Source organism: Felis catus, chromosome B2, assembly GCF_018350175.1.
Source record: "Felis catus isolate Fca126 chromosome B2, F.catus_Fca126_mat1.0, whole genome shotgun sequence".
Taxonomy (NCBI): Eukaryota; Metazoa; Chordata; class Mammalia; order Carnivora; family Felidae; genus Felis; species Felis catus.
Genome location: NC_058372.1, coordinates 80,630,255 through 80,656,183, shown reverse-complemented (window position 1 = coordinate 80,656,183; position 25,929 = coordinate 80,630,255). Strand labels below are relative to the sequence as shown.

General features: G+C 40.1%; 1 protein-coding gene across 6 annotated transcripts in view; it reads left to right on the top strand.

The window, feature by feature from the left end:
* BACH2 (BTB domain and CNC homolog 2) overlaps positions 1–25,929 on the top strand; it is a 357,596-nt gene that overhangs the window by 57,640 nt on the left and 274,027 nt on the right. Inside the window, exon 1 of one of the 6 annotated variants that reach the window (XM_019830959.3) lies at positions 23,899–24,472. The exons of the other annotated variants lie outside the window; for them this stretch is intronic. Within the exon in view, the coding sequence (XP_019686518.2) occupies positions 24,160–24,472 (313 nt within the window). The 5' untranslated portion in view covers positions 23,899–24,159. Of the gene's footprint in view, positions 1–23,898; positions 24,473–25,929 lie in introns of those variants that run through there. 6 annotated transcript variants of the gene reach the window in all.

Sequence of the window (25,929 nt, the reverse complement as noted above, 5' to 3'; positions counted from 1 at the left end):
TAAGGTTAGGAATACTGTGACTTGTAAGATTAATTTTTATGTCTTTATTTTACTTAGCAAATCTGAAATAGTAGTAAAAGTTTGCTCTGGGGCTGATTCACGTATTTGTTTTTCTAGTCATCCCACTTCTTGAATAATGATGGTTTTTTGTTTTTTTTTTTAATTTTTAACTGTCAGATCTATGTATATGTGTGTATATGTGTTTGTGTGTGTGTGTGTAGGAACAAACATGTCATTTGATCCTACCACAGATAACCATCATCTCTCAGTCATATAAAGATAAGGTCCATCTCTTAGTCATATAGGTAAGATTTATGTCTTAGTAATATAAAGTGATAGAAACATATGCTTATCTGCAGATTTTGAAATATGTACATCCATACATATATGTAGTTTTTAAATCAAGAAGAGAACTATAAATCATTATATAGAGTCGTTATGTCCCTTTAATGTCTCATCGGGACCTTGCTGTAATTCTAGTGCCAACACCTGGCTCAGGTTCACTCATGACATTTTCAGTTGATCTTTCTCTTGTTTCCTTCCTAGTTGACCTTCAAAACAAAAAGTTCATAGCCTCTTCTCAGACGTTAATGTGATTTACTTCTTATGTCTAGAAGTCAGGATTGTTGCTGAATTCATTGTTTCAAAGGGATTGAGCTTCTTGATTTAATGCCAGGATAGTCCCTGCTAGCAGAAAACTGAATCCACCAACCGTTATTTTAAAGATTACTGGGTTTGTAACTCATGGACATCTTAGATCCCAGATTAAGCAATTGTTAGCTTTGTTCCTGGCACCTCCCATACATATTGGGTTATCTATTGATTATAATCCAAGTGTCATTACAGCATTGATCAGCAAACACCCCATGGCTTTCAGTCAAAACAATTTAGTGCAGCAACTAACCTGCTGTTTCTTATGCTTTAAAGATAGTATTTGAGTAAGTGGTGGTTACACTTTGCAATTCTGATCTTTATATTACAATGTATATATTTTCTTAATTTTTAAAATAGGAAGTGCAGTGTGTGCTTTATAGGGTTCTAAGGCTCCCAACAAGTACATTATTAAGTATAAATAAAAAGGAGACACCTGGCGAGCTCTACATATGGCAGTATTACAACTCTTACTTCCTCAGGGAGGAAACATATCATTTCTCACATGATGGGAAAGAGCCATCTTAGCGTAAAAAAAAATGAGATACAAAGATCTGTTTAATTAAAAGCAATTTACCAGAGTTGTTGTCTAGTTGGCCTAGAGAACATTAGCACCAATGGTTTGAAAGCTATCATGAGCCTCTCACAAGGAAGACCAACCTAGTTTCCTTAGATTCCTGTCTTTATGCCTTTACCACCCTCACTATAGCTTTTTCCCAGTATGAAACAGTGGAGAGGCAGAGAAAGACTTTGAAAAATCAACTTATTGGGGCGCCTGGGTGGCGCAGTCGGTTAGGCGTCCGACTTCAGCCAGGTCACGATCTCGCGGTCCGTGAGTTCGAGCCCTGCGTCAGGCTCTGGGCTGATGGCTCAGAGCCTGGAGGAGCCTGTTTCCGATTCTGTGTCTCCCTCTTTCTCTGCCCCTCCCCCGTTCATGCTCTGTCTCTGTCCCAAAAATAAATAAACGTTGAAAAAAAAATTAAAAAAAAAAAGAAAAATCAACTTATTAAGAATGATTTTTTCTTTATAGACATTAGTCTAAAAGTAGAACTAGTTTAATTTTTTTAAATACAATATTAGGTGGACATCAGCAGTTGTGCTGTTGTAGGTATATGCAAGTTACTCTGCAAAATTTAATATTTTATCCAAAGGCACAACTCCGAAAAAGAAACCTACCAATTTGTTTCTATGGTAACCATTATTGAAATATGTCTAGCCAGTGTGTGTCTTCCTATAATTTTTCTCTGAGAGTTTCAGGGAGTTCACTAAATATACTTTTTCATCAGAGACATAGATGGCATAGATAGGTAGATAGATAGGCAGATAGATACAGAGAGACAAATATGTATATTTTTTCAATGGGGATTTCAGACTGTTGTAAATTTCCCTTAGATTCATACAGAGTATAGCTTCAAAATTATGCATGAAAATATTTGGCTAAGAGACAAGTCCATTATTTTATAAATTTAGCTTAAGCTAATAATGGAACCAAGTAAGTTCTGATTTCTAAGAAAGGGATTGATCTTCCTTCCTAAATGTTTTCTGCTATTTATATCTGGAATAGTAGGATTCAGCACATGTTGATTTCTAGAATGACCAGTGTCCCTTTAAAATTCAAATTCATTTGATTGTCACTACAAGACCCTGCATGGAATGTTTGATGTTCTCCTTTGTCCCTTTTCCACCATTATCTTTGATATTCACCAGGCCATGAGTCTGCCCTGGTGGAGTTCTGACCTGGATTTAATAAATGCCCTTTGTGACTCTTCTTTCTTGTCAAAGGTTGTATGTGGTATGTACAATGGAAATCATAACTTATTTATGTAGAGATCTCAGTATTTCCCAAGAGGTTCATTCAGAAAAGCTGACTACTATGTAACCAGTGATACAGAAGGGGATTCCATTGCATTTTGTATTTAATATAAGAGAAACAGTTGGTTTGTTTTGAGAATTTCCCCACCTCTCTCAAGGCTTGTACCATCACAAAATAAACAGATATGGTCAGATAGTCTTCTTGTGATGTAAAATGAATGCTCACTGAGAGTATTAATGTTAAGGCAGGGCTCATGGCATTTATCTAGGTAAATTCAAAGGGAAAACATTTTGGAAGGTAAAGTGGCAGGAAGTAGGTACTAAGGAAATAAAATTACACTCGGTCTGACAATGGGGGAATTTCAATTAGCCCACAAGGATGACAGAGAAGCCGGGATATCTCTGAGCCTGTTAAATCATGGTTGCTCATAATAACTTTTAAATGCTTGGGGAGCAGGAATGAATATTTAACTAAAGCACCCTTTTTCTGTGTTTTCAAGTTCTCCTAGACTCCTAGAATAAGGGCATTGGCACCACTGGGTCATGGAGAATGGTTTTGCAGTTTCACAAATGCCGCTGACGTAGTGCAAACCTATGTAGTCTGCAGGCTTAATCTGTAGTCTCCATTCCTTCAAGAAGTAGCTGATCAGTGGTAAATCCACCATTATGTCCAGTGGAGCTAAAATAGAATAGCTTCATGGACTACAGTTTCTTCCATTTTGTGAAATCCCAGAACCTTCCTTTCTTGCTCCCTTCTTTGCTCCTTCTGTATTCAGGCTTTGCCATTTCTCTTCCAGAGAAACACAAAACCTCTTTACTGGCCTCCCAGTTTCCACATATGGTGTCCTTGTTCATCTGGCCAACCAGAATGATCTTTCTAAAGGCAAAATTGAATCTTGTCATGACTTTGCTTAAAGTCTTTCCAAGACTTCTCTTCTTAGCAGAACATATTCCTTTGCAAAGCACCTAATATCCCAGAGGGTCTAGGACCTGCATATCTTTCCAGTTTCCTTACTTCCTCCCTTTACTCCCTCTGTACTCTAGACAAACCTTTGGTTTCTCAAATGCTTTGTGATGAATGCATTAATTCTTTTTTGGTTTTCACCCTGCAGGCCTGAGCTCTCCTCATGCCTTAGGTACATCTCTGTCCTGATACTTAGTTGACTTGCCTTCCTCACTAGACTCTAAGCATTTTTTATTTTATTTTATTTTTTTTACTTTATTTTATTTATTTTGAGAGAGATGGAGATAGCATAAGTGGGGGAGGGGCAAAGAGGGAGGGAGAGGGAGAATCCCATGCAGGTTCTGCACCATCAGCACAGAGCCTGACGTGGAGCTCAAACTCACAAACCATGAGATCATGATCTGAGCCAAAACCAAGAATCAGACGCTTAACCAGCTGAGCCACTCAGGGGCCCCTAGACTCTAAGCATCCTGAGGACTGTTTGTGTTTATGTATCCAGCTTCCAGTCTAGCATCTGAGGTATAGTTGGTGCTCAATAATAGTTTATTATATGAATGAATGGGGGAGTAAGTGAGTTAGTGATTATATCACATTGGAAGCATGAGTGAAGGAGAAGCTGGATTTAATTAGTATGTAAAATAGGCTTGAGTTGAAGTTAATACAGGTTTACTTTTTTTTAATGTTTATTTATTTTTGAGAGAGAGAGAGGGAGCATGAGCAGAGGAGGGGCAGAGAGAGAGGGAGACAGAGAATACAAAGCAGGCTCCACGCTGTCAGCGCAAAGCCCAATGTAGAGCTTGAACCCATGAACAGTGTGGTCATGACTGGAGCTGAAGTCAGAAGCTCAACCGACTGAGCCACCTGAAGTTAATACAGATTTAAACAAGAGTGAGGCTGGCTGGTTGTTCAGGGTGGGCTTCACAAGGACATGGCCATGGGAGATAGCATGGGACCAAGATCAGTTTTATTAGTTGATTTAGACAGATGTGACTTGTAAGAATTGACTTATCATTAAATTTATGGCAGGTTAATTCATAACTGAGATGTTCTTGTAATCTGTGACAACGAGAGAGAAGGAAATCAGGCAACTGACATGGGTTCATTTGCACAGGCCACATCCTCTTGGTCAGTAGGTCCACTCAGGGGGCCAAATATTATAGCTTGCTAAGTTCTAATATGAGTAATTGAATTCTTTCTAATTTTCCATAAGGTATTTTTCTATCAAGCTGGATTATCTAGAAGAATGATTCTTTTCCTAATGAAGGGTATTCCTCTCTAGATCAGTGACTTTCACACAGTCCTTACCAGCTGTCAGAAGAGCTCCACCTTTGTAATAATAATAACTATGATTTACTGAATGTTTACATGTGTCAGGACCTGCTCTAGATGCTTTCTACATAAACTTGATCCTCACAACCCTATGATATAGGTACTATTACTAGCCCATTTTACAGACTACAAACCTGAGAACAAAGATGTTAAGCAGTTCATCAGGAGGGACCTTGTGAAGGGAGCTGGAATTTGAACTCGTATGGTCAGACTCCAGCACTTAGGCTGACTCCCCTTTCTAGGCAGGCAACCAGCATTTCTTGTGTTTGCTTTATGATACTTAAAATTTAATTCTCGTTGCAACTCTTGCAAATAGGATGTATTAACCAAGACTTTTTTGGGTCCAAGCAACAGACTAACTGGAGCAAAAGAGATTTAACTGTGTCCTGTAACTGAGCTGTCTTTGTGTCATGTGACTGGCTACCGTGATGGGTGCCCCAGTTGGTGTGGGGTGGCAGCTCCTCACATGGGAAGTGGAGCCAGTGATGGACAAACAGAAATCACGTGAGGAAGCGGAAGTTTAGAGAGGTTAGCTAACTTGTCCAAGGGCAAGTGAATGGCACAGGTGGAATTTGGAACTACGCTGCCTGCCTCCCTAACCACTCTGTGTCCACTTTGATTTGCATGAACCTTTTGGCGACTGCACATCCTTCTGTCACTTCTTTACCTGGTTTTGATGTCATTGACCAAGGTGTCTCTTTCTTTGCTTCATTTTGGTTCTAAGGACACACTGTGGTCACATTCCATGAACCTGGCTGTTTCCCAAATGTAGTATGCATTGCTTTATTTAATTCTAAATGTTTCTTTTGGTGGGGGGGATAGTTATGTAAACAGTTAAATTCACTAATAATTTTACTACTTTCCACTTCAGGGGGTGAGCTTTTTCTGACCAGGCCCCAAATTCTAGAGAAATCTTTACTGAAGCCCTGTGACTAGACCAGAGCTTTTTCAGGCTAAGGTTTATGCAAAACATTGGCCTTCATGGAAAATTTGGTTCTTGCTCACTTGGGTCTCAGTTTATGGAAACGTTCATCACCTCCAGCAGCAGGTCATAGATACCGTACAGCCATGGAAGGTTAGCTGTGTTCTCCCTGTCGCCTTGCAGTCCTGCTGTGTAGCTCCTTAGCAGGGAGAGTGGTCTTGGGAGAGGGCCTATACTTTGCACTTCTGAATCTGTTTATGAGGAAATGACAGTATTTTCAGCATGTGCACTACCACTGATTGAAGCTCTCTGATCCTTGATGTGTTTATTTTTTACGTGTGTTCATCTCTACATCAAAAACAGAGGAAGCCACAGGAAATTGCTGCCTGTATTTCCAGGAAATGTAACTACCTCATCAACTCCCCAGTCCTCACAGCCCAGAAAAGCCTGGTGCAGAGGCACTGGCATCACTGATAAAGTGGTCATAAGGAGCCAGAGAGGGTTCTCATTCTGCCGCTCTACCAGCAAAAGCCTGAAGAAAGCAGGCTCTTCAGACTAACAGGAAAACTCTAAATCTGGTTTTTTTTTTTAAGCTTACTTATTTTGCGCACACGCGCGCGCGGGAGAATGAATCCCAAGCAGGCTTGGTGCTCAGCACGGTGCCCCAACGCAGGGCTCAGGCCCACAACCACAAGATCACGACCTGAGCCACTATCAAGAGTCAGACGCTCAATCAGCTGAGCCACCCAGGTGTCCCTTTTTTTAAATTAATAAATCTGGTTCTTTAAATACTCAGTTTCTGAACGTGTAAATGCTATGTGTGAAGTGAGGTATAATTCCACACCAGACCATTGACCAGTGTTCGCTCTCTCTGCTCAGCTGTGGTACCTGCCACCTGGCCTGCAGGGCTGTGGCTAGCACCCTCTCTGATCATACAGAAATGAAATCATCCTGGGAGGTTTCTCACATTAGCCTGATGATGATGATGATGATGATGATGATGATGATGATGGCGATGACGACAGCTAATATTTATTGAGTGTAGACTGTGGTATGCCACACATTTTACTTAGGACCTTATGTGTGTTACTACATTTAATCCCCACATAAACCTCAAGAGGTACTTTTCTTTGTCACCCGAACTTCCAGGTGAGACACCTGAGACTCAACTTAATGTCTTATTTAGGATCACACATCCAGTAAAAGGTACAAAATTTAAACCCAGACCTATGTAATTCCAGGCCAGCACTAAAAATAGTCAAGTAGATTTTACTGGGAGTGGAGTAGGGCAGGCAGCCTGTGTGCACAGGCAGATGAAAGCAGGCAGGATCCGTCCAGATAGGCTGAAGACTTATACCCAGGGCTGTGTATCTGCTGTGGTGACACAGTCATGTGGAAAAAAGGATTGGGGGGTAGTCCAGGGAATATTTTACCACAGGGAATTTTTGTGTCTTCTGGGCGCTGGCCAGTATCATGAGTATAAGTCTCTCCCCCCACACCCCCACAAAAGGTGGCTTCTCAGCTCATCATGGTCCAGCTTCCTAGTATATAGCTTTCTTCTCTATTTCAGCTTCTAAATTCAAATTGTGATTAAAACAAGAAATCGATGTTGTTTCAGCTTCTCCGTGAACTGAAACAAATTTTTGTTTAAGCGTGAAATCTCCCATCTCACAGATCAAAGAAATGCGCTGGAAGAAAAGCACCCATAAATATTTGAGGCTTAATGAAGGTTATGTGTTTAATAACACCCCACATTGTGGCAAAGAAATATTATTTGATTCCAAAGATACACCCTATTTAGGCTGATAACAAAAAGTGGGGGGAAAAAAGGCTAGAAATTAATAAAAGATATCAAGAAGACCATTTCTAGACTTGCTAGAAACAGGCCATAAGTGTGGCTTTACACCTTTTGGCAGCTATTGTGAAGATGGAAAAAGAAGCATAGTGGAAATTGACTTTCAAAACCCAAAAGGAGATAAGTTCTCCTGGAATTTTAGCAGAAATACCATTTGCAACTCTACACAGGTGTTGGTTAGTGTTGCTTTATAGCTCTTGACATGCAGCCTCCTGCATTTGCTTATTTTTAGGATTAAAAAAACCCCACATTGTGTGATTTATCATATGTCTACCTCTAGATTATTTCAGGAGTGATAATCTGGTTTATGTATTATCTGTGTCTTCATTTCTCTTTCCTTCTCAGCCCGCACGTTCATCTCATTTCTCATCGGCATTTCTGATAAATGATAAGCAGGGGGGAAATAAAAACAACTCTAGCAATCAGTTTTGCTATTTACAGAGGTGATATTAATGCCTTTTTAGCTAATGGGAATTTTAAGAGAGGTCTGCATCAACCTACTAACAGAGCTCCTGACTGTCTTAGAGTTAAACCTGCCTCTGTGTGTGCTTAGGGAACCCACCTGGGCCACAAGGTGAAGGCAGACAGGAAGAGAGACCTGAAGAGGTTAAATTTGACTTGATTATGCTCAAGGTGAAGGTGATTCCTGGTGAACTGATATAGAATGTGAGAAGGGTGGAACCAGTATTCGTTCGCAAGGGCTGCCATAACAAAGTACCACAGACTTGTGTGGCTTAAACAACAAAAATTTATTTTTTCAACCAGTTCTGGAGGCTAGAAGTCCTTGATCAAGGTGTCAGTAAGGTTTCTTCTGAGGGCCCCTCTCCTTGGCTTACTGGTGGCTGAAGATCACATGATCTTCCCTCTGTGTGTGTCTGTATGCTGAACTCTTCTTATAAGAATACCCAGCATATTTGGGGAGCTTGGGTGGCTCAGTCGGTTGAGATCTGACTACAGCTCAGGTCATGAACTCGTGTTTCATGTGTTCGAGACCCACACTGGGCTCTCTGCTGTCCAGCCTAGAGCTCACTTCAGATCCTCTGTCTCCCTCTTTCTCTGTCCCTCCCGTGCTCATGCAGGCGAGCACTCTTTCTCTTTCTCTCTCTCTCTCTCTCCCTCAAGAATAAATATTTTAAAAAAATACCCATCATATTGGATTAGGGCCCACCCTAGTGACCTCTTTTAAACTTAAATGCCTCTTTAAAGGATATATTTCCAAATATAGGCACATTTTGAAGTACTGAGGGTTAGGATTTCAACATAAGAATTTGGGGGGAACACAATTCAGCCCATAACAAAACTGTTGATTAAAACAAGATGTTTGAATTACTTGGATTTGAATGATATGTATTTCTTTTTTCTCCAGTTATAAGGAATTGAAAATCTTGCAAGGCACCCTTGTTGTATCTTTATGTCCTTGGAAGGCTTGGATCACAGGGTGTGTGTGTGTGTGTGTGTGTGTGTGTGTGTGTGTGTGTGTGTGTCTGTCTGTCTTTTGGATCAAATATACAGTGTCTATTGAAAGTTTGAAGATAAGTGTGTTTCCTCCTGTTTAGAAAATAATAATGTGTAGCTTTCACTAGAGTTATTTTCATTTCCAAGACTCTCTTAAATATTGACTAATCAGGTAAAAATAGGAAGCCTGGCTAAATAGCCTGTCTTCTAAGGCAGCCCAATGGACTTAGAATACACAGTGATTTGCTCAATCTTTGAAAACAGAAGCAACTAGAAATCTTTTATTATTGGCTATAACAGCAAATGACATCTCTTATTATGCTTGGCAGCTGACATACCAAATTGCATTTTAGTTGGTTGTTATACATGAAATAGTAGGATATGAGTAGACTAAAAATGAGAATTTACAGCCCTGGGACATGGGATATCTGACATCTAGGGGTTGCCATGACAACTCATCAGGATGTTGCTTTGTAATCTTTTGGATTAGGTTCTAGCCCAGGGTCACTGGACTGGAATTGGAGGGGGGATTGTGACAGGATGTGGATGTTGTACCTTTACTAAATGGTATTGAATTTGCAGTTTGGTCATGTTGCTAAAGTCACGTAGAAATGACATTGAGGGAATGTTTAAATTCTTCGAAACCTAGACAAGGTCACATTTGTCAGCGAGAATATTCAGATGGAGTGGTCTGAGACTCAGCAGCTGAAAGACAGGATTTCCTGTCCTAGGTTGGTGGATAACAAACATGCAAGTATCCCTTAATATATGCACACCCCTGAGCAGTTATAAGTAAATGAAAATTTAGGAAATTAAACCCTTTTTACAGTTGTCATGTGTTATAAAATTGGGACTGAACATCCCCAAGAAAACAATTTGGCCACAAAGCAAACCGCAGCTGCTCTCTGGTGTTCCATATGCTCCATCTCAGCCGGAAATGGCCTGCAGGGTGTGCAGTTTGGACCAGGGAAGGGAATTGGGCAGAGTAAGGCAGGAAGTGGCTGGAAAACAGGGCAACACATTCCTCATCTCACGTTGGCTTTGAGTGCTCGTACCACATCTCCTATACATGCTCAGACATGCTCCTTGCCAGGGATGATCAATGGAAGGAACCTGGAAACTAGAGAGCTCTACTCTGAAGTCCGATTCCAGTTCTGCCACTAACAGTGTGATCTGGGACAAAACACATTTCGACTCTGGGTTCCCCTAGGAATGAGGGTGATGAGTTTCCCCTGAATGTCGAGTTCTGCTGTTTACCATCATGTGGGGCAAGGCCAAGTCTCCACATTTCTCTTCTTTGCCATTAGCCCACGTTTCCATCAGTACTTTGAAGCAGAACTACCACTCCATGGTTGGTGGGACCTCCTAACAATTAAGAGAGCAAAAGGATTCTTCCCCATCCCCATAATTTTTTAGGTCTTATGGTTATGGTTTTCTGAAGCAAAGGCTGCCATATAATGAATAGAGGATGAAATCTTCCTCTCTGCCAGTGCCAGTTTAACCATGACCACTGTCATCTGCACCAGCCCAGCTAGTTACCTGCTCAGTGTTTCTGTGTGGAGATAGTGCTAAGCAATTTATATACGTCATGCCATTTAATCTCTGTAACAAATACACATGTACATGTGTATATGTGATATGTACAGAATTGAGTGTTTGCTGTGTACTAGGTGTTACACCAAATGCAGTAATCCAGTGAGGTGGATAAATGGATTGTCAGTTAAGCCTCACAACAAATGTGTTATCCATTAACTCCGTTTTTACAAATAAGGAAACTGAGCCATAGCTAGTAACTGGTGGAGCAGGGATTTGAGCCCACGCTGTATGGCCTCAGACTGCTTTTTCATAATCTCTCTGCTGTTGGTTCTCCACATTCCTATGACATAACAGCCACCTAGGGGGCTTTTAAAATATATGGATCCTGGGGTCCCTCTACAGACCAGTCGGAATGTCTGGGGCTGCAGCCTGCATTTGCTATGCTTATAAGCAGCCAGGCTAGAACAGCTCAGATAGAACACTAGGGTTATTTGGTTGGGCAGTTGCCTGTAGCCCCACAGCCAGCAGGTGACCGGCCTAGGCCTTGCACCGAGGCTGCTTTCGGGTTAGTAAAGCCAAATACCTTGATAGCACACTGGTCTACATTCCAGTCATTAGTGTTGTTAACGGGGCTTGTACCTACCATCATGCCCAGTTTCTCTTTCCTAGTCTAACTCCCAAGGCCACAAGTTCATCTAGATTTTCTAAAAACTGTGTCTTCTTATTTGAACCAAAGTAATGATTTCCCACCTAAAAGTATCAAAGTTTACTTTGACTCATCACCATTACCATCTTTAATGTAAGTTCTTGTGCTCTTTCCTCATTGAGCAAAACCTTCACCAGCAGAGTCTAGGACAGTGGTTCCAAAACCTGGATACACGTTGGAATCACCTGGGAGTCTTTAAAAACTGGCTGCCTGGCTCGCACCCCATACACTCTGATTTTGTTAGTATGGGATGTGACCTGACAATGGGATTTAAAAAAGCGCTGCGGGTGATTCTGACATGCAGCAGAGTTTGAACCCCTGGTTTAAGGACGTGGTCTGTAAGTTCACAGGGGTGCAGACTGTGGACTGAACTCACTTTTCACTTCTCTGACAGTGCCTCACCACCGTCTCCTTTTGCATTTTAGCTAGCATGATCAATTTGTGCTTAATTCCACTCAGCTCACTACCTGACCCAGAATTCTACCTCGACGTCAAGTCATGGTTTTTCCCCACGGGTTGTCCTTCTGCTTAGGCACTTAGAGTGATACTGGCGACATGTTGGTGAGATACCTTTGTGAGGTTCCCAGCCTCCCTGGACTCTTAACCTTCACTGTGCGATACGCCTTTTTGTCTTTTTTTAAATTGTTTTGCCTTTTCAAACACTTTTATGATTTCAATACATGTTGCCTTTTTCTTCCAGAAGCAAAATAAGCACCTCTTTCACATAGTGCTTTAATAATAATAAGTCACCTGTGGGTCCTTTGCCCAAACAGCTAAGCATCAGATTGACTATGGGGAGACAACAGCTGACATGTCTGTGATGCTTGACAGTTGATAAAATCTTACAGATAGCAATATGGTGGAAAGTTGGAGGTCACATAGGGAAGAATTGACTCAGGCTGTATCCTCAGAGAGTTTAGAAAAGATTGATTCATTTAACCAATTGGAAAATCGAGTTGGATTGCAAAAGCATATTAAAGTAGAAGGGTCCACTTGTTGGCAAGTTCGCAGATATACTTGATTAATCTAGAAATTCATTGTGCCGTACGTACTAGGTCTTAGACTCAGATTTATCAGGTGAGAGAGATGTTGTTTGGTGGGGGAGACAGGCAATTTGCAAGTGGAACAGCTTTTGGCAAAGGCTGGTAGATAGAGAATGGAGCATTCGTGACCACTGATATGGTGTGAAAGGTGTGAAAGGTGTAAACTGGGTATGGCAGGTGATGAGGAAGGATTGCTGAGGTAGAGCTAGTTGTGTGAGGTTTAATAGCAAGAACACTTAGGAAGAGCCAAAAACATATGAATAGATATGTATATTAGAAGGAGTAGTGTTTTTCTTTGTGCAGTTGTTGAAATCCAGTTGGTCTGTAATTGTGTTGGTATTATGGATTGCTGAACAAGGCTGGCAGTTTGGGTTGGTTTTTATACTTTTCTTGAGGGCAAAGCTTTTGAAATTAACTTGGCTCCTTTAGGTTTAAAAAGTTCTCCTTCTGATGTCTATGTCTTGCTGCTGTAATCCCCAAGAAAAGAAAAGGAGGTTAGGATGCCTCTCTTTTGAAATGGAAGGGTCAGAGCAGGCAGGGGGCTGTCACGGCTGTTCTCTTTGTTCGGGAATTAGAACATGTGAGCAAATGGTTCCACCCCTCATTTTGTGAGCTGTTTTCCTCCGATATTTCCTAATTTTTCCCATGACGTTTCAGCCTGTTTCTTCACAAGATTGGAAGGCCTGAAAGACCTCATTGTTTTCCAGGAGCGCGAGCTCGTGCACATTCGCTGATCTGGCCGGCTGGGGTCTGCGTGTGGGTGGGACACGGCTGAGGGATTGTGCCGACTGGAGAATGTATGCAGCTTATTCCTCGTAGTAGCAAACACTTTTTGTTCATCAGGAGTTTCTGGAGTGGCTTTTTCTTCATAGATGGCGCCGTGTTTTTAAAATACTTTTCACAAACTACAGTCTGTCCTGATTGACAGAAATAGGAACGTTCTCTGAGGCTAAGGGAAGCTTCTTAATGGCAAAGCAAATTGAAATTTCACTTCATCCTCAGATAGATGCAAACTTTCGTTCTTGTAATACACACTCCTTGTGGTCTGTCCTGGATTTATATGAGCTCTTGGAGTCGCAACCCTGCATATTCTAGATGGCAAATCCCAATCAGTGCATGCTTTTGAGTGTCCAAAATATTAATTACAGTAGGAGGGGAAAAGCAATAGCAGAGGAACCCCAGCTAAAAGGTAAATAGATTTCTTTTTTTAGTAAAGGACACTGGGATTTCATGTTAATGAGGTTATTTTATGAATGAAGTTTCATAAATGAAGTTAGTGTATTGTCTTAATGTTAACTTCTGAGGAATTAGGATTTGTATTTGATCAACAGTAATAGGCCAGTAGAACACACTACATTTATATCTTAAATAACGTTAACATTTTCAGTCAGATTTACAACATCCCCCATCATTTTCAAATGTTCTCGGTGATAGCAGTGACACTGGGACCTAAAGTCAGTGTTGTGAGTTGATTGTACACATCTCCTCATAGCACCATGTTCAGTGAGTCATGTTGGCATTTCCAGTCATGGTGGGAGTATTTACACCATGGAAATCAGCAAACACAACACATGGGAGCTTTCCGCTGTCAGAGCCTGTTTTTCAACATTTAGCAGCGCACCACTGCTCTGGAATTTAGAAGTTAAGGAGTCTTCTCCTGAGGCAAATGATGTAGTGTTTCCACTCAGCACGATAGTCAACACGAACCTTTTAAAATATAAACCAGGCCATGTGGCCCCTCTGCCCCCAAACCCTCCCATGGCTCCCCACTTCACTTGGAGTAAAAGTCTCACTGTGGGAGCCCCCGGGTGGCTCAGTGGGTTGAGTGTCCATCTTTGGCTCAGGTCATGACCTCATGGTTTGTGGGTCCAAGCCCATGTCAGGCTTTGTGCTGACAGAGCGGAGCCTGCTTCAGATTCTCTGTCTCCCTCTCCCTGTGCCCCTCCCCTGCCCATTCTTGCTCTCATTCTCTCTTTCTCAAAAATAAATAAACATTTTTAAAATTGGCCTGAAAAGCTGTCTGTGCTCTGACTGCCCTCCGCCTCTCTTTCCTCACCTCCACCATTGCTCTCCTGGCACCTGTAACCAGACCCTGATGTCACCCCTGTTTCTATAGAATGTCCTAGGCCTGCTTCTATTCTAGGGCCTTTCTTCTTTTTAGGACAGTGGTCTTTAGACTTAGTGTGCATCAGGATCACCCCAAGAGCTTGTTAAGACAGACTGCTGCTCACCCCTGCTGCATTTCTGAGCCAGTTACAAGGGTTCAGGTGATGCTGATGGTCTTGGGACCACACTTTGAGACCCACTGCTCCAACCCATCTCCTCTTGGTTTAACCCTTACCTCCTTCACTGACCCCCTTTCACCTCCTCACCCACCCTGACCATCTTATTTAAAGTTGCAAGCTTTCTCCTCCATTCTATTTCCATTTTCTTTTCGTTGTACCTATCACTTCATAACAAAAATAACTTATTATGTTTCTTATTTGTGTTTCATGTCCACCCCCCCCCCCCGTAGACCCTAAATTCCATAAAAGTAGGGGTTTTGTCTATTTTCTTCACCTGTGTATCTCAAATCTTAGAACAGTGCCTGGCACATAGCAGGCACTCAGTAAATGTTGTTGAAAGAATCACTGGGTGAACAACATTGAGAAATGAATGATGTATCTCAGGTTTGGGTCCCAGCTGCTTTAATTCGAACTCACTAGAGAATCTTAAAACAGTTTCTGCGGTATTGTTTCTCAGCTTTATTGCTTTTAGGATAACGATGTTCTTGGCTAAAGTTTAGGAATGCCCTGATGATTTTTAAGTAGTAGGTGCACCAAATTGTTGCTCTTAGTTTTACATTTTAACTTCAAAGACTATAAGCCAGTAGTCTTCAAACTCCGGTCTACAGAAATTACCTGGGGATACTTGAGGAGCTCTGCAAATGCTTAATTTGCCCTTAATTTTTAATATATTTTAAACAATTTTATAACCATAATAAAAACACATATTTAAGCATGTTACATGTGAAATTTTAACACATTGGGACCACCAAGGCATTGAATTAGACTATCAAGTTAACCTTAAATTAAGCATTTTCTGCTGTTTTGGCTTATATATTTGAACTTCCTATAAATTAGTCATTGATAAGGAAGTTCTGTACCAGTGTTTTTCAGATTCCAGCCCGATCATGAATTGAACAAGGAAATTTCTCTTGTTAAGCATATGTACCACACTCAGTTCCATGCCAGGCAGGAAGTGGGGGTCCCTGTTCTCGGTTGGGTGTAGGTTTCTGTGTGGATTAACGGCCAGTTGTATAATAAGTAAACGAAGCACACGTCATTTAATGACATATATTCTGTTATTTATAGGGTTCTATAAAGAATCCTATCCAGTCTACATTCTGGATGCTCCTTGACCAATTATTGAAGAAATCAAATGGTTTTCAGATTATCTTTCGTGTTAAAATTTGAAATAAAAATATCTTAACTACTGCAATTTTTCAAGCTTTTGGGTTAGTTTGAGCATATCGCAAGATTACACAATGAATTGCTAAAGAACTGTATCATTTCCAGCATAACTATCCCTTGCTATTCCAATCTGTTCATTTCCAGAGTATGGATACAGAAATTTGCCAGAGTGAGCTCCAATAGAAAAGGGTGCAGTGTTTTTCTTGTCAATTTGGTTTCTAAATTTCAGACAGTAAGTAATAAGAGTAGCAGATAGCAAGACAGTTATCTGAAACTTTGTCTGAATCTATTTGGTCCCTGAGTTAGTAGAGTAGGGATTACCTGTGAATGTCAGGATTTTCTGAATACTGTGCAACCAAATACAAACACAGAAGTAAATCATATGCTGCATCAGTTTTAAAAGTCAGTTATTTCTTTTTCTTGCCTAATTGCTATGGGTAGGACTTCCAATACAATGCTGAATGAAAGTGCCAAGACAGGACATCCTTGTCTTGTTCCTAATCTTAGAGGAAAAGCTTTCAGCTTTTCACCATTGAGTATGTTATCTGTGGGCTTACACAGTCTTTATTGTGTTGAGTACGTTTCCTCTGTATCTGCTTTGTTGAGAGTTTTGGTCATAAATAGATGTTGAATTTTATCAAATGCTTTTCTGCATCTATTGAGATGATCATATGATTTTTATCTTGCATTTTGTTAATGTGTGTCACATTGAATAATTTGTGGATGTTGAACCATTCTTGCATCCCTGGCATAAACCCCACTTGATCATAGTATATGATCCTTTTACCGTATTGTTGAATTCAGTTTGCTAATATTTTATTGAGGATTTTTGTGTCTTTGTTCATCAGGGATATTGGCCTATAACATTCTTTTTGTGTGTGTGTCATCCATGTCTGGTTTTGGTATGAGGGCCTCTTAAAATGTGTTTGGAAGAGTTCCTCCCTCTTTTGTGTTGTAGGAGTGTTTGAGAAGGATTTATATTAATTCTTCTTTGAGTGTTAGGTAAAATTCACCATGAAGCTGTCTAGTCCAAGACTTGTTTTGGGGAGGTTTTTGATTATGGATTCAATTTCCTCGCTAGTAATTGGTCTGTTCGGGTTTTCTGTATCATCATGATTCAGTCTTATTAGGTGGTATGTTTCTAGGAATTTATCCATTTCTTCTACGTTGTCCAATTTGTTGGTGTATAATTGTTCATTGTAGTCTTATGATCATGTATTTCTGTATTATCTGTTATAACATCTCCTCCTCTTTCATTTCTAATTTTATTGAGTGCTCTCTAACTCTGTTTCTCTGTTGAGTCTCCCTAAAGGTTTGCCAATTTTGTCTGTCTGTTCAAAGAACCAGCTTTAGTGGCATTGATCTTTTCTGTTGTCTTTTTAGTCTCTGTTTCATTTATTTCTGCTTAAAACTTCATTATTTCCTTTGTTCTTCTTTTTCTATTTTCTTGAGATGTAATGTTTATTTGAAACATTTATTGTTTCTCAAGGTAGGCATTTATCACTATGAACTTCCCTCTTGGAACTGCTTTTGCTACATCCCATAACTTTTGGTATGATACATTTCCATTTTCATTTGAGGTTATTTTTAAATTTTCTCTTGATTTTGAAAAAAACACATTGGTTGTTCAGTAGTGTGTTGTTTAATCTCCACATATCTGTGAATTTTCCCATTTAATTTCTAGTTTCATTCCATTCTGGCTAGGAAAGATGCTTGATATGATTTCAGTTCTCTTAAATTTATTAATACTTGTTTGTGGCCTAATAAATGATCTGTCTTAGAAAATGTTTCCTATGCACTTGAGAAGAATGTATATTCTTTTGCTTTTGTATGGAATGTTCTGTAAATATCTGTTAAATCCATTTGATCTAACATGTCATTTAAGGTCAGTGTTTCTTTATTGATTTTCTGTTTGGGCGATCTATGCGTTGAGTAAGTAAGGTATGAAGTCCCCTACTATTACTGTATTGATGTCTGTTTCTCCCTTTAGATCTGTTAATATTTGCTTCATATACTTAGGTGCCCCTATGTTGGATACATATATGTTTACAGATGTTATATCTTCTTGTTGGATTGAGACCTTATGTAACACCTTTTTTGGTCCCATTACAGTCTCTGATTTAAAGTCTATTTTATCTGATATAACTATAGGTACCCCAGTTTTCTTTTGTTCGCCATTTGTATGAAATATCAAAATATCTTTTTTCATCCCTTGATTTTCAGTGCACTCTTCCATCTAAAGAGTGTCTCTTATAGGCAGCCATATAGATGGATCTTGTTTTGTTACCCATTCAGCCACTCTTTGTCTTTTGGTTGGATAATTCAGTCTATTTACATTTAAGAACATAGTATTAGAAGCCCTAGTCAGAGCAGTCAGGCAAGAAAAATAAATAAGAGTCATCCAAATTAGAAAAGAAGAAGTAAAATTGTCACTATTTGCGTGACATAATATTATACATAAAAAATTCTAAACACTCCCCCAAAAAACTGTTAGGACTAATAAAAGAATTCAGTAAAGTTGCAGGATACAAAATTACTACACAAAAATCATTGCATTTCTATACATAACAAACTTTCAGAAAGAGAAACTAAGAAAACAATCTTATTTACATTTGCATCAAGAAGAACAAAGCACCCAGGAATAAATTTAACCAAGGAAGTGAAAGACTTCTATATTGAAAAACTTCAAGACATTAATGAAAAAACTGAAGAAGACACAAATAAATAGAAAGATATTCCATGCTTATGGATTGGAAAAATTAATATTGTTAAAATGTCTAATACTATCCAGAGCAGTATACAGATTCAGTGCAGTCCCTATCAATGTTCCAGAGATATTTTTCACAGAAATAGAACAAAGAATCCTAAAATTTGTATGGAACCACAAAAGGCCCCAAATAGCCAAAGCAGTCTTGAGAAAGAAGAGCAAAGCTGGAGGCATTCTACTTCCTGATTTCAAGCTATATTACAAAGCTATAGTAATCAAAACAGTATGGTATTGGGATAAAAACAGACACATAGATCAGTGGAATAGAATAGAAAGCCCAAAAATAAACCTGTGCATATTTGGTCAATTAATTTATAATAAAGGAGCCATAGATGTACAGTGGATAGAGGACTGTCTCTTCAATAAATGCTGCTAGGAAAATGAGAAAACCACATGCAAAAGAATGAAACTGGACCCCTATCTTATACCACACATAAAACTAACTCAAAATGGATTAAAGACTTGAATGAAAGGCCTGAGGCCATAAAACTCCTAGAAGAAAACATAGATGGTATGCTCCTTGACACATGTCTTGATGATTTGTTTTACTTATTTTGAGATGGGGGAGAGCATGGGGGGGGGGGGTAGAGGGAGAGGGAGAGAGAATCCCAAGCAGGTTCTGCACTGTCAGTATGGAGCCTGATGCAGGCTTCAGTCTCACAAACCACAAGATCATGACCTGAGCTGAGATCAAGAGTCAGATGCTTAACCAACTGAGCCACCCAGGTGCCCTGTGATGATAATTTTTTGAATCTGACATCAAAAGCAAAGGCAAGAAAAGCAAAAATAAATAAGTGGGACTACATTAAACTAAAAAGCTTTGGTACAGCAAAAGACACCATCAACAAAATGAAAAGGCAACCTACTGAAAGGGAGAAAATAATTTGCAAGTCCTGTATCTCATAAGGGGCTAATATTCAAGATACATAAAGAACTCCTACATTTCAATAGCAAAAAAAACAAAAACAAAAAACAATCTTATTAAAAAATGAGCAGAAAATCTGAATAGACATTTTTCCAAAGAAGACATAAAGATAACTAACAGGTACATGAAAAGATGCTCAACATATTAATTAATAGGGAAATGGAAATCAAAACTACAATGAAATGTCACCTAATACCTTTTAGAATGGCTGTTATCAAAAAGACAAAATAACAAGTGTTGGCTGGGGTGTGGAAAAAAGGAACCCTTGTATATATACAGTGGATAAGAATGTAAATTGGTGCAACCATTATGGAAAACCAAATGGAAGTTCCTCAAAAAATTAAAAATAGAACTACTGTATCATCTGGCAATTCCACTTTGGGTATTTATCTGAAGAAAACAAAAACACAAATTTGAAAGATAGATGCACCGCCATGTTCACTGCAGCATTATTTACAATAGCCAAGATATGAAAACAACCTAAGTACATATTGACAGATGAATGGACAAAGAAATTATATATGTATATATATTTATGGGAGCACACGTGTGTGTGTGTGTGTGTGTGTGTATGTGTGTGTGTGTGTGTGTATAAAATATATTTTCAGTGGAATATTATTCAGCCATAAAAAGGAATGAAATCTTGGCATTTACAACAGCATGGATGGACCTCAGGGCATTTTGCTAGATGAAATAAGTCGGGCAGAGATAGACAAATACCAAATGGTCTCTCTTATATGTGGAATGTTAAAAAACAAACAAGGAAACTCCTCATAGGTACAGAGAACAGACTGGTGGTTGCAAGAGGTGGGATGGGTAAAATGGGTGAACTGTTTTTTTTTTTTTAAACTTTTTTTAAGTTATTTAATAAGCCTACCACTATCTGAAAGCCCCTCTCCCTATAACTCTAAAGTTCCACTACTATATTGTAGGAAATAGTTATAAGTTATACTCTATGGAACATTTTGTAGACCTCCTTTCACATCCTACTAATAATACACTTAATACTTCATTGTAGTTTGTTGTCTGTCTCCCACACTATATTTAGCTCCTTGAAAGGAAGAATTGTGTCTCATTCATGCCAGTTGCTGGCATTACCTAGCACATGGTGGGTCCTCAGAACATGTTTATTAAACGACATTGCATTCCACAGCAGAGGGAAGCAAGCTTGAAAGGAACAACACAACCTCGTATTAAATACACAATCGGGAACTTTTTACACTAAGCACAGATTTTAGCACCAAAAAATCTATTTGGTGGTTCCATGATTTCTTCTCCATCATCTCTCATGTACAGTCATTTGTAGTTTTCTGAATTCTTTCTAGAAATGTTTTTTGACTCTGACCCATCCATGCCTTCTTACTGCCATGCCATGCCTGGTCTCAAGTGCCATCCTTCTCTTCATCCTTTGCTTGGACTATGGAAGCAGCCCACAAGCTTCTCCCAGACATAATCTTCTGTCTCCTCCACACTGCTTCCACAGCATCCCCTGCAAGTCTTTTCAGCCCTCACTGCCTGCAGGATAAGGGGGAAACCTGTGCTGTCCAATACAGCATCCACTAGCCACATGTGGGTACTGAGCTCTTAAAATGCAGCTAGTCCAAATTGGGATGTTATAGATATGAAGGCCATACCCTATTTTAAAGACTTAGGAAAAAAATGTAAAATATCTCATTAATAATTTTTATATTGATTATGTTGAAGTGGTTATATTTTAGATAAATTGGGCTAAATAATGTAACATCAAAATTAATTTCTCCTATTTCTTTTTATTTATTTTTAAAATATTTTTTAAATATTTATTTATTTATTTTTGAGGGAAAGAGAGAGTGCGCAAGTAGGGGAGGGGCAGAGAGAGACACACAGAATGTGAAGTGGGCTCCGGGCTCTGCAATATCAGCACAGAGCCCGACGTGGGGCTTGAACTCATGAACCGTGAGATCATGACCTAAGTCAAAGTCGGATGCTTCACCAACTGAGCCAGCCAAGCACCCCTCTTGTTTCTTTTTATTTTTTTAATGTGGATACTAGAATATTTGAAATTATGTGTGTGGTTCATCTTACATTTCTGTTGGTCAGTGCTGGTCTTAACTGTATTATGTCATTTAAAGTTTCTTATGACCCAGCCTCCAATACCTCTTCAGCCTTGTATCCCAGCCCTTTCTGACCTCCTCAGAATTTCTCTTAACTCCCAGATCTCACCAGGCCTATTTATACTTGTGGGGTTTTTTTTTGTTTGTTTTGTTTTGTTTTTTCATATTCTGTTCCTTCTTCCTGAAATGTCTTTCCCTTTATTTGATAGCTCTAAAAATCCTACTCAGATTTTTAGGACCTGATTTAAAAGTCCCACGCTGGTGAAGTGATGTCCTATTTCCTCAGACAGAGTTAACTACTTCTCCTCATAGCAGAACCTTGGTGCCTCCATTATTGTACTGACCTTGCTGTTCTGCCATGAGGTGTCTTCTTAACCAGGCTTCTCAAGGGAGAATGCTGCACCTCATTTCTGTCCTGACCCCTGAGGGCAGAACCTGGTGTGTATTAGATATATAATCAACATTTATTCAAATGTATGAATTAATTTAATCCTACTGCTGCACGTACTGCTATTTTTACATTTATCCAGCCTTGATCATCAGAACCATTGGCCGTGGAAAAAAATTGGATGTTGAGGTGGATAGCACTGGACCTCTCAGCCATAACCTCAATTTCAGATTTTTATGTTCAACAAAATGGCCTCTTTGTCCTCACTGGTTGACTTATAATAATTCAAAAATTATAAATTTGAATTTATGAAATCTATGGATATTGTACAAAGTATAAAATGACAGTATAGGGGCACCTGGGTGGCTCAGTCAGTTAAGCGTCCGACTTCAGCTCAGGTCATGATCTCACGGTCCATGAGTTCGAGCCCCGCGTCGGGCTCTGTGCTGACAGCTCAGAGCCTGGAGCTTGTTTCGGATTCTGTGTCTCCCTCTCTCTCTGACCCTCCCCCGTTCATGCTCTGTCTCTCTCTGTCTCAAAAATAAATTAACGTTAAAAAAATTTTTTTAAATGACAGTATAAATGACACTTTTACTATTTTGTTTATAGGGATTTCATATAAGATTTTTTCAACTGAAGATTCCACTTCTAAACAAGATTGAAAATCACTGTTCTAATCCTAAATTTCATTTACATTTCCATCCCAAAGGTTTCCTTTTGGTTTTGATGAGGTAGTTTCTAGTATCATCTGAGTTCGTATAGAGTAAGACTTCTAAGCACTGGTTGCACAGTAGACACAGCTGGGAAGCTTTCAAAAGTATTCATGCTCAGACCCACTCCCAGGGATCCTGCTATAATTGGGCTGGCGGAGGAGGACCTGGACACTAGTATTTATGAAAAGCATAAATATCTTGTAATAAGTGGATTCCACAAGTACTTAAAGAGCCAGGTAAACTACAAAAATGTTGGGGCACCTGGGTGGCTCTGTCAGTCAAGACTCTGACTCTTGATCTCAGCTCAGGTCATGATCTCACAGTTGTGAGATCGAGCCCCGCATCAGGCTCTGCGCTGGGCATGGAGCCTGCTTGGGATTCTTTCTCCCTCTTCCTCTCTCTCCCTCCCTCCCTAAAAAAAAAAAAAAAAGTATAAAAATGTTGAAGTTTTTAGTTGATTGTTTTTCTTTCCTTTTATTAATGATATTGTGGTAAAGGTAATGTAATGTTATTCTTAGTGTATGATTTTAGGGTCAAAAGCAAAATTTAATTAAACCTAACTTCTGTGGACAATTTTCTAAGTTGCCTGAAATTAATATTTCCCATTTCTGTCATTCTCTAAAACCTACGTGCTGCAGAATTTTCCTGTCCCTTATTGGTAGAAATAGCTAACAGAAGATCTATTTTAGATCATGTTAAGAGAACTGACAAGGGCAGTGGGTGTAAGGAGATTGCCCAGGTAGTGGCCTCCCTGGCATCCTTGTTAGCGTGAGTAAACAGTACTCCCATGACAGAACCTCAATAGCCTTGCCGTGTTGATAAAATCTGACATTCTGCTTAATCACTTTTTAATGATATTGTTCCTTTTGTTCTTGGTATGTGAGAAACTAGCAATTTTTTTAAGGCGTGGGAAAAGATTAACTTCCATTTCCTAATTCAGTAAAATGGGTTGGTAATTCACATATAATCCTTGTGGGGACAGGAGGAAAAAATGACCTAATTTCTGTTTATTAAAGGTCTCTTCATACATTTTTAAAAAGTTATAAAGTACCTGAAATCTTGAAAGGAAGAAAATCTGAGGTGAATACTCTGGAGACGTTGTAAGAAAATCCTATGAATTCTGATAGCATGTCCCATGTCACTGGTGTATGCTATTAAAATGCAGATGGAGGGGCGCCTGGGTGGCTCAGTGGGTTAAGCGTCCAACTTCAGCTCAGGGCATGATCTTGCGGTTCGTGAATTTGAGTCCTGTGCCTGGCTGTGTGCTGACAGCTCAGATTCTGTTTCCCTCTTTTTGCCCCTCTCCTGCTCACACTCTGTCTCTCTCTCTCTCTCAAAAATATAATCAACATTAAAAAAAATTAAAATGCAGATGTAAATAAGCACAAGTTTTGCAATTCATCAATTTGTTGAAATGGCTGGCTTTTTAGGGGAAAAAAAGAAAAGAAAAATACACACTTGGGATGGAATCCTTTAGGGCACAAAAAGGAATAGAATCCTCTAGTTAACTTGGTTATTTGCAGTCGGTATGTCATTTGTGTGAGACTGATGTCATGCAGATTGAATGCAGAGGCCAACGTGTGTGTGTGTGTGTGTGTGTGTGTGTGCGCGCGCGTGTGCGCACGCGTGTGCTTTAAAGCCCCACTCCCAGAATATGAAGTGAGTGTGAAGGGCGCCACAATAACCCTGGATCTGTCAAGAATGTACCTATTTTTAACAAACTGGATCAAGTGTCAGCACTCAATAGGAGATGAAGAAGGGGGTAGAAACTGTTCTACGGATCCAGCGGATGGTAAACGGCCCTCTGGCATGTTTACAGTACAGCTGTGCTTCCTTAATGGCTCTGCCCCTGCCATGCCAGGTAAAGTTTTCTTTGCACATGATGAATGGCAAAGAATTCTTTAGCAGAGGGAACCAAAGGAGCTGGGTGGAGGAAAAGAGAAGGGAAGAACGGAAAAGAGAGAGAAAAAGAAACACGCAGCTCCAGAGGGAGATAGTCTGTGCTTTGCAGTTGCTTGTGTGGATAGAAACCAGATGGTAAGCTGGAACACCCGCTTGGCTATCTGAGGAGCCAAACATATGGTTAATGGTCGGGAGAAATAGCTTTCAGAGCCAGGGCTTTGCTGACTGCTTCATATTACAGATTGTTACAGTGTGTCATTACATTGCCAACCTAAGTGCTTAATACCCACTGCGGGCGCTGGGCATACACTTACAAGAAGGACTTTTAGCTCTTTGCTGGCTCTGAATGCAGAAGTGACATCATAGGGAGGCTTAAAATGTCTGGTGTTGGGGAGGTAGGGAGAAGAGTAATTCTGTAGTGGAAACATTTTTTTTTTTTACAAGCCAAGCTTTCACTCCACTGAACCCTACTGTTTTTCTGAGAACCTTTTTATACAAGAATCTTTCTCTCTGTCTGTCTCTCTTGTCTCTGTCTCTCTGTCTCACACACACAGACACACAGACACACACACACACACACACACACACACACACACACAAGTTCTGACACAGAAATCTAAAGCACAGGCTATGTGCCCCCACCCCCAACCCCCAACCCCAGTGGACTCGACACCCCCCCCCTTTCACCTGGAAGCCACATCACCGCACTCACAGGGCCTGCATTTGAAGTTTCTGTTTGGGGAGCTGTAGGCAACAGCAGGCCTGTGTTATCTAAGGAACTGCTGAGCCCATTCATCTGCTTTTCACGGCCCGCTTCCTTTTATTTTTAGCCAAATCCGTCAGGCCTGACAGGCGGGTAATTCGAGCCAGAGAAAGGGCAGAGCTCCAGGTCCTTTCCACAAAGCAATTCTTCTCCTCCCTCCTGGGAGGGCTCCAGACTTGGCCTGCTTCAGGCAGATGGATTTGTTGAGTCATGTGAGATCATTTACACAAAAACACAGTGAGGCAGTGGAAATTAAAAAAAAAAAAAAAAAAAAAAAAAGAGGGTGGGGGAAGAGGAGGAGGGAAGCCAGGGGGAGTGTGTGCTGCCGTGGCTGCTGGGAGCATAGGAATTCTGCAAGGCAGCTAGACTGAGGAATGCTGTAGATTCATTTGTGTATAAGGTAATGTCTAGTTTACACAGCGGGGTGGAGCCAGGCTGGGGAGGCTCCTCAAACCACTCGCCTGTATTAAAAGAAGAAGGGGGTGTGGGGAAACTTTTTATTTTTCTTTTTAAAGCAACATCCACCAAACAAAGACCACACTGTTGACAGCATTGGGTTCCAGTAGCAGTAAACTACCAACAGAATGGTTTCGAGAAAATGAGTTTGCTCTGTGATGTAATACAAGTTTGCTTTGTCCTGACTCCAGCATGAC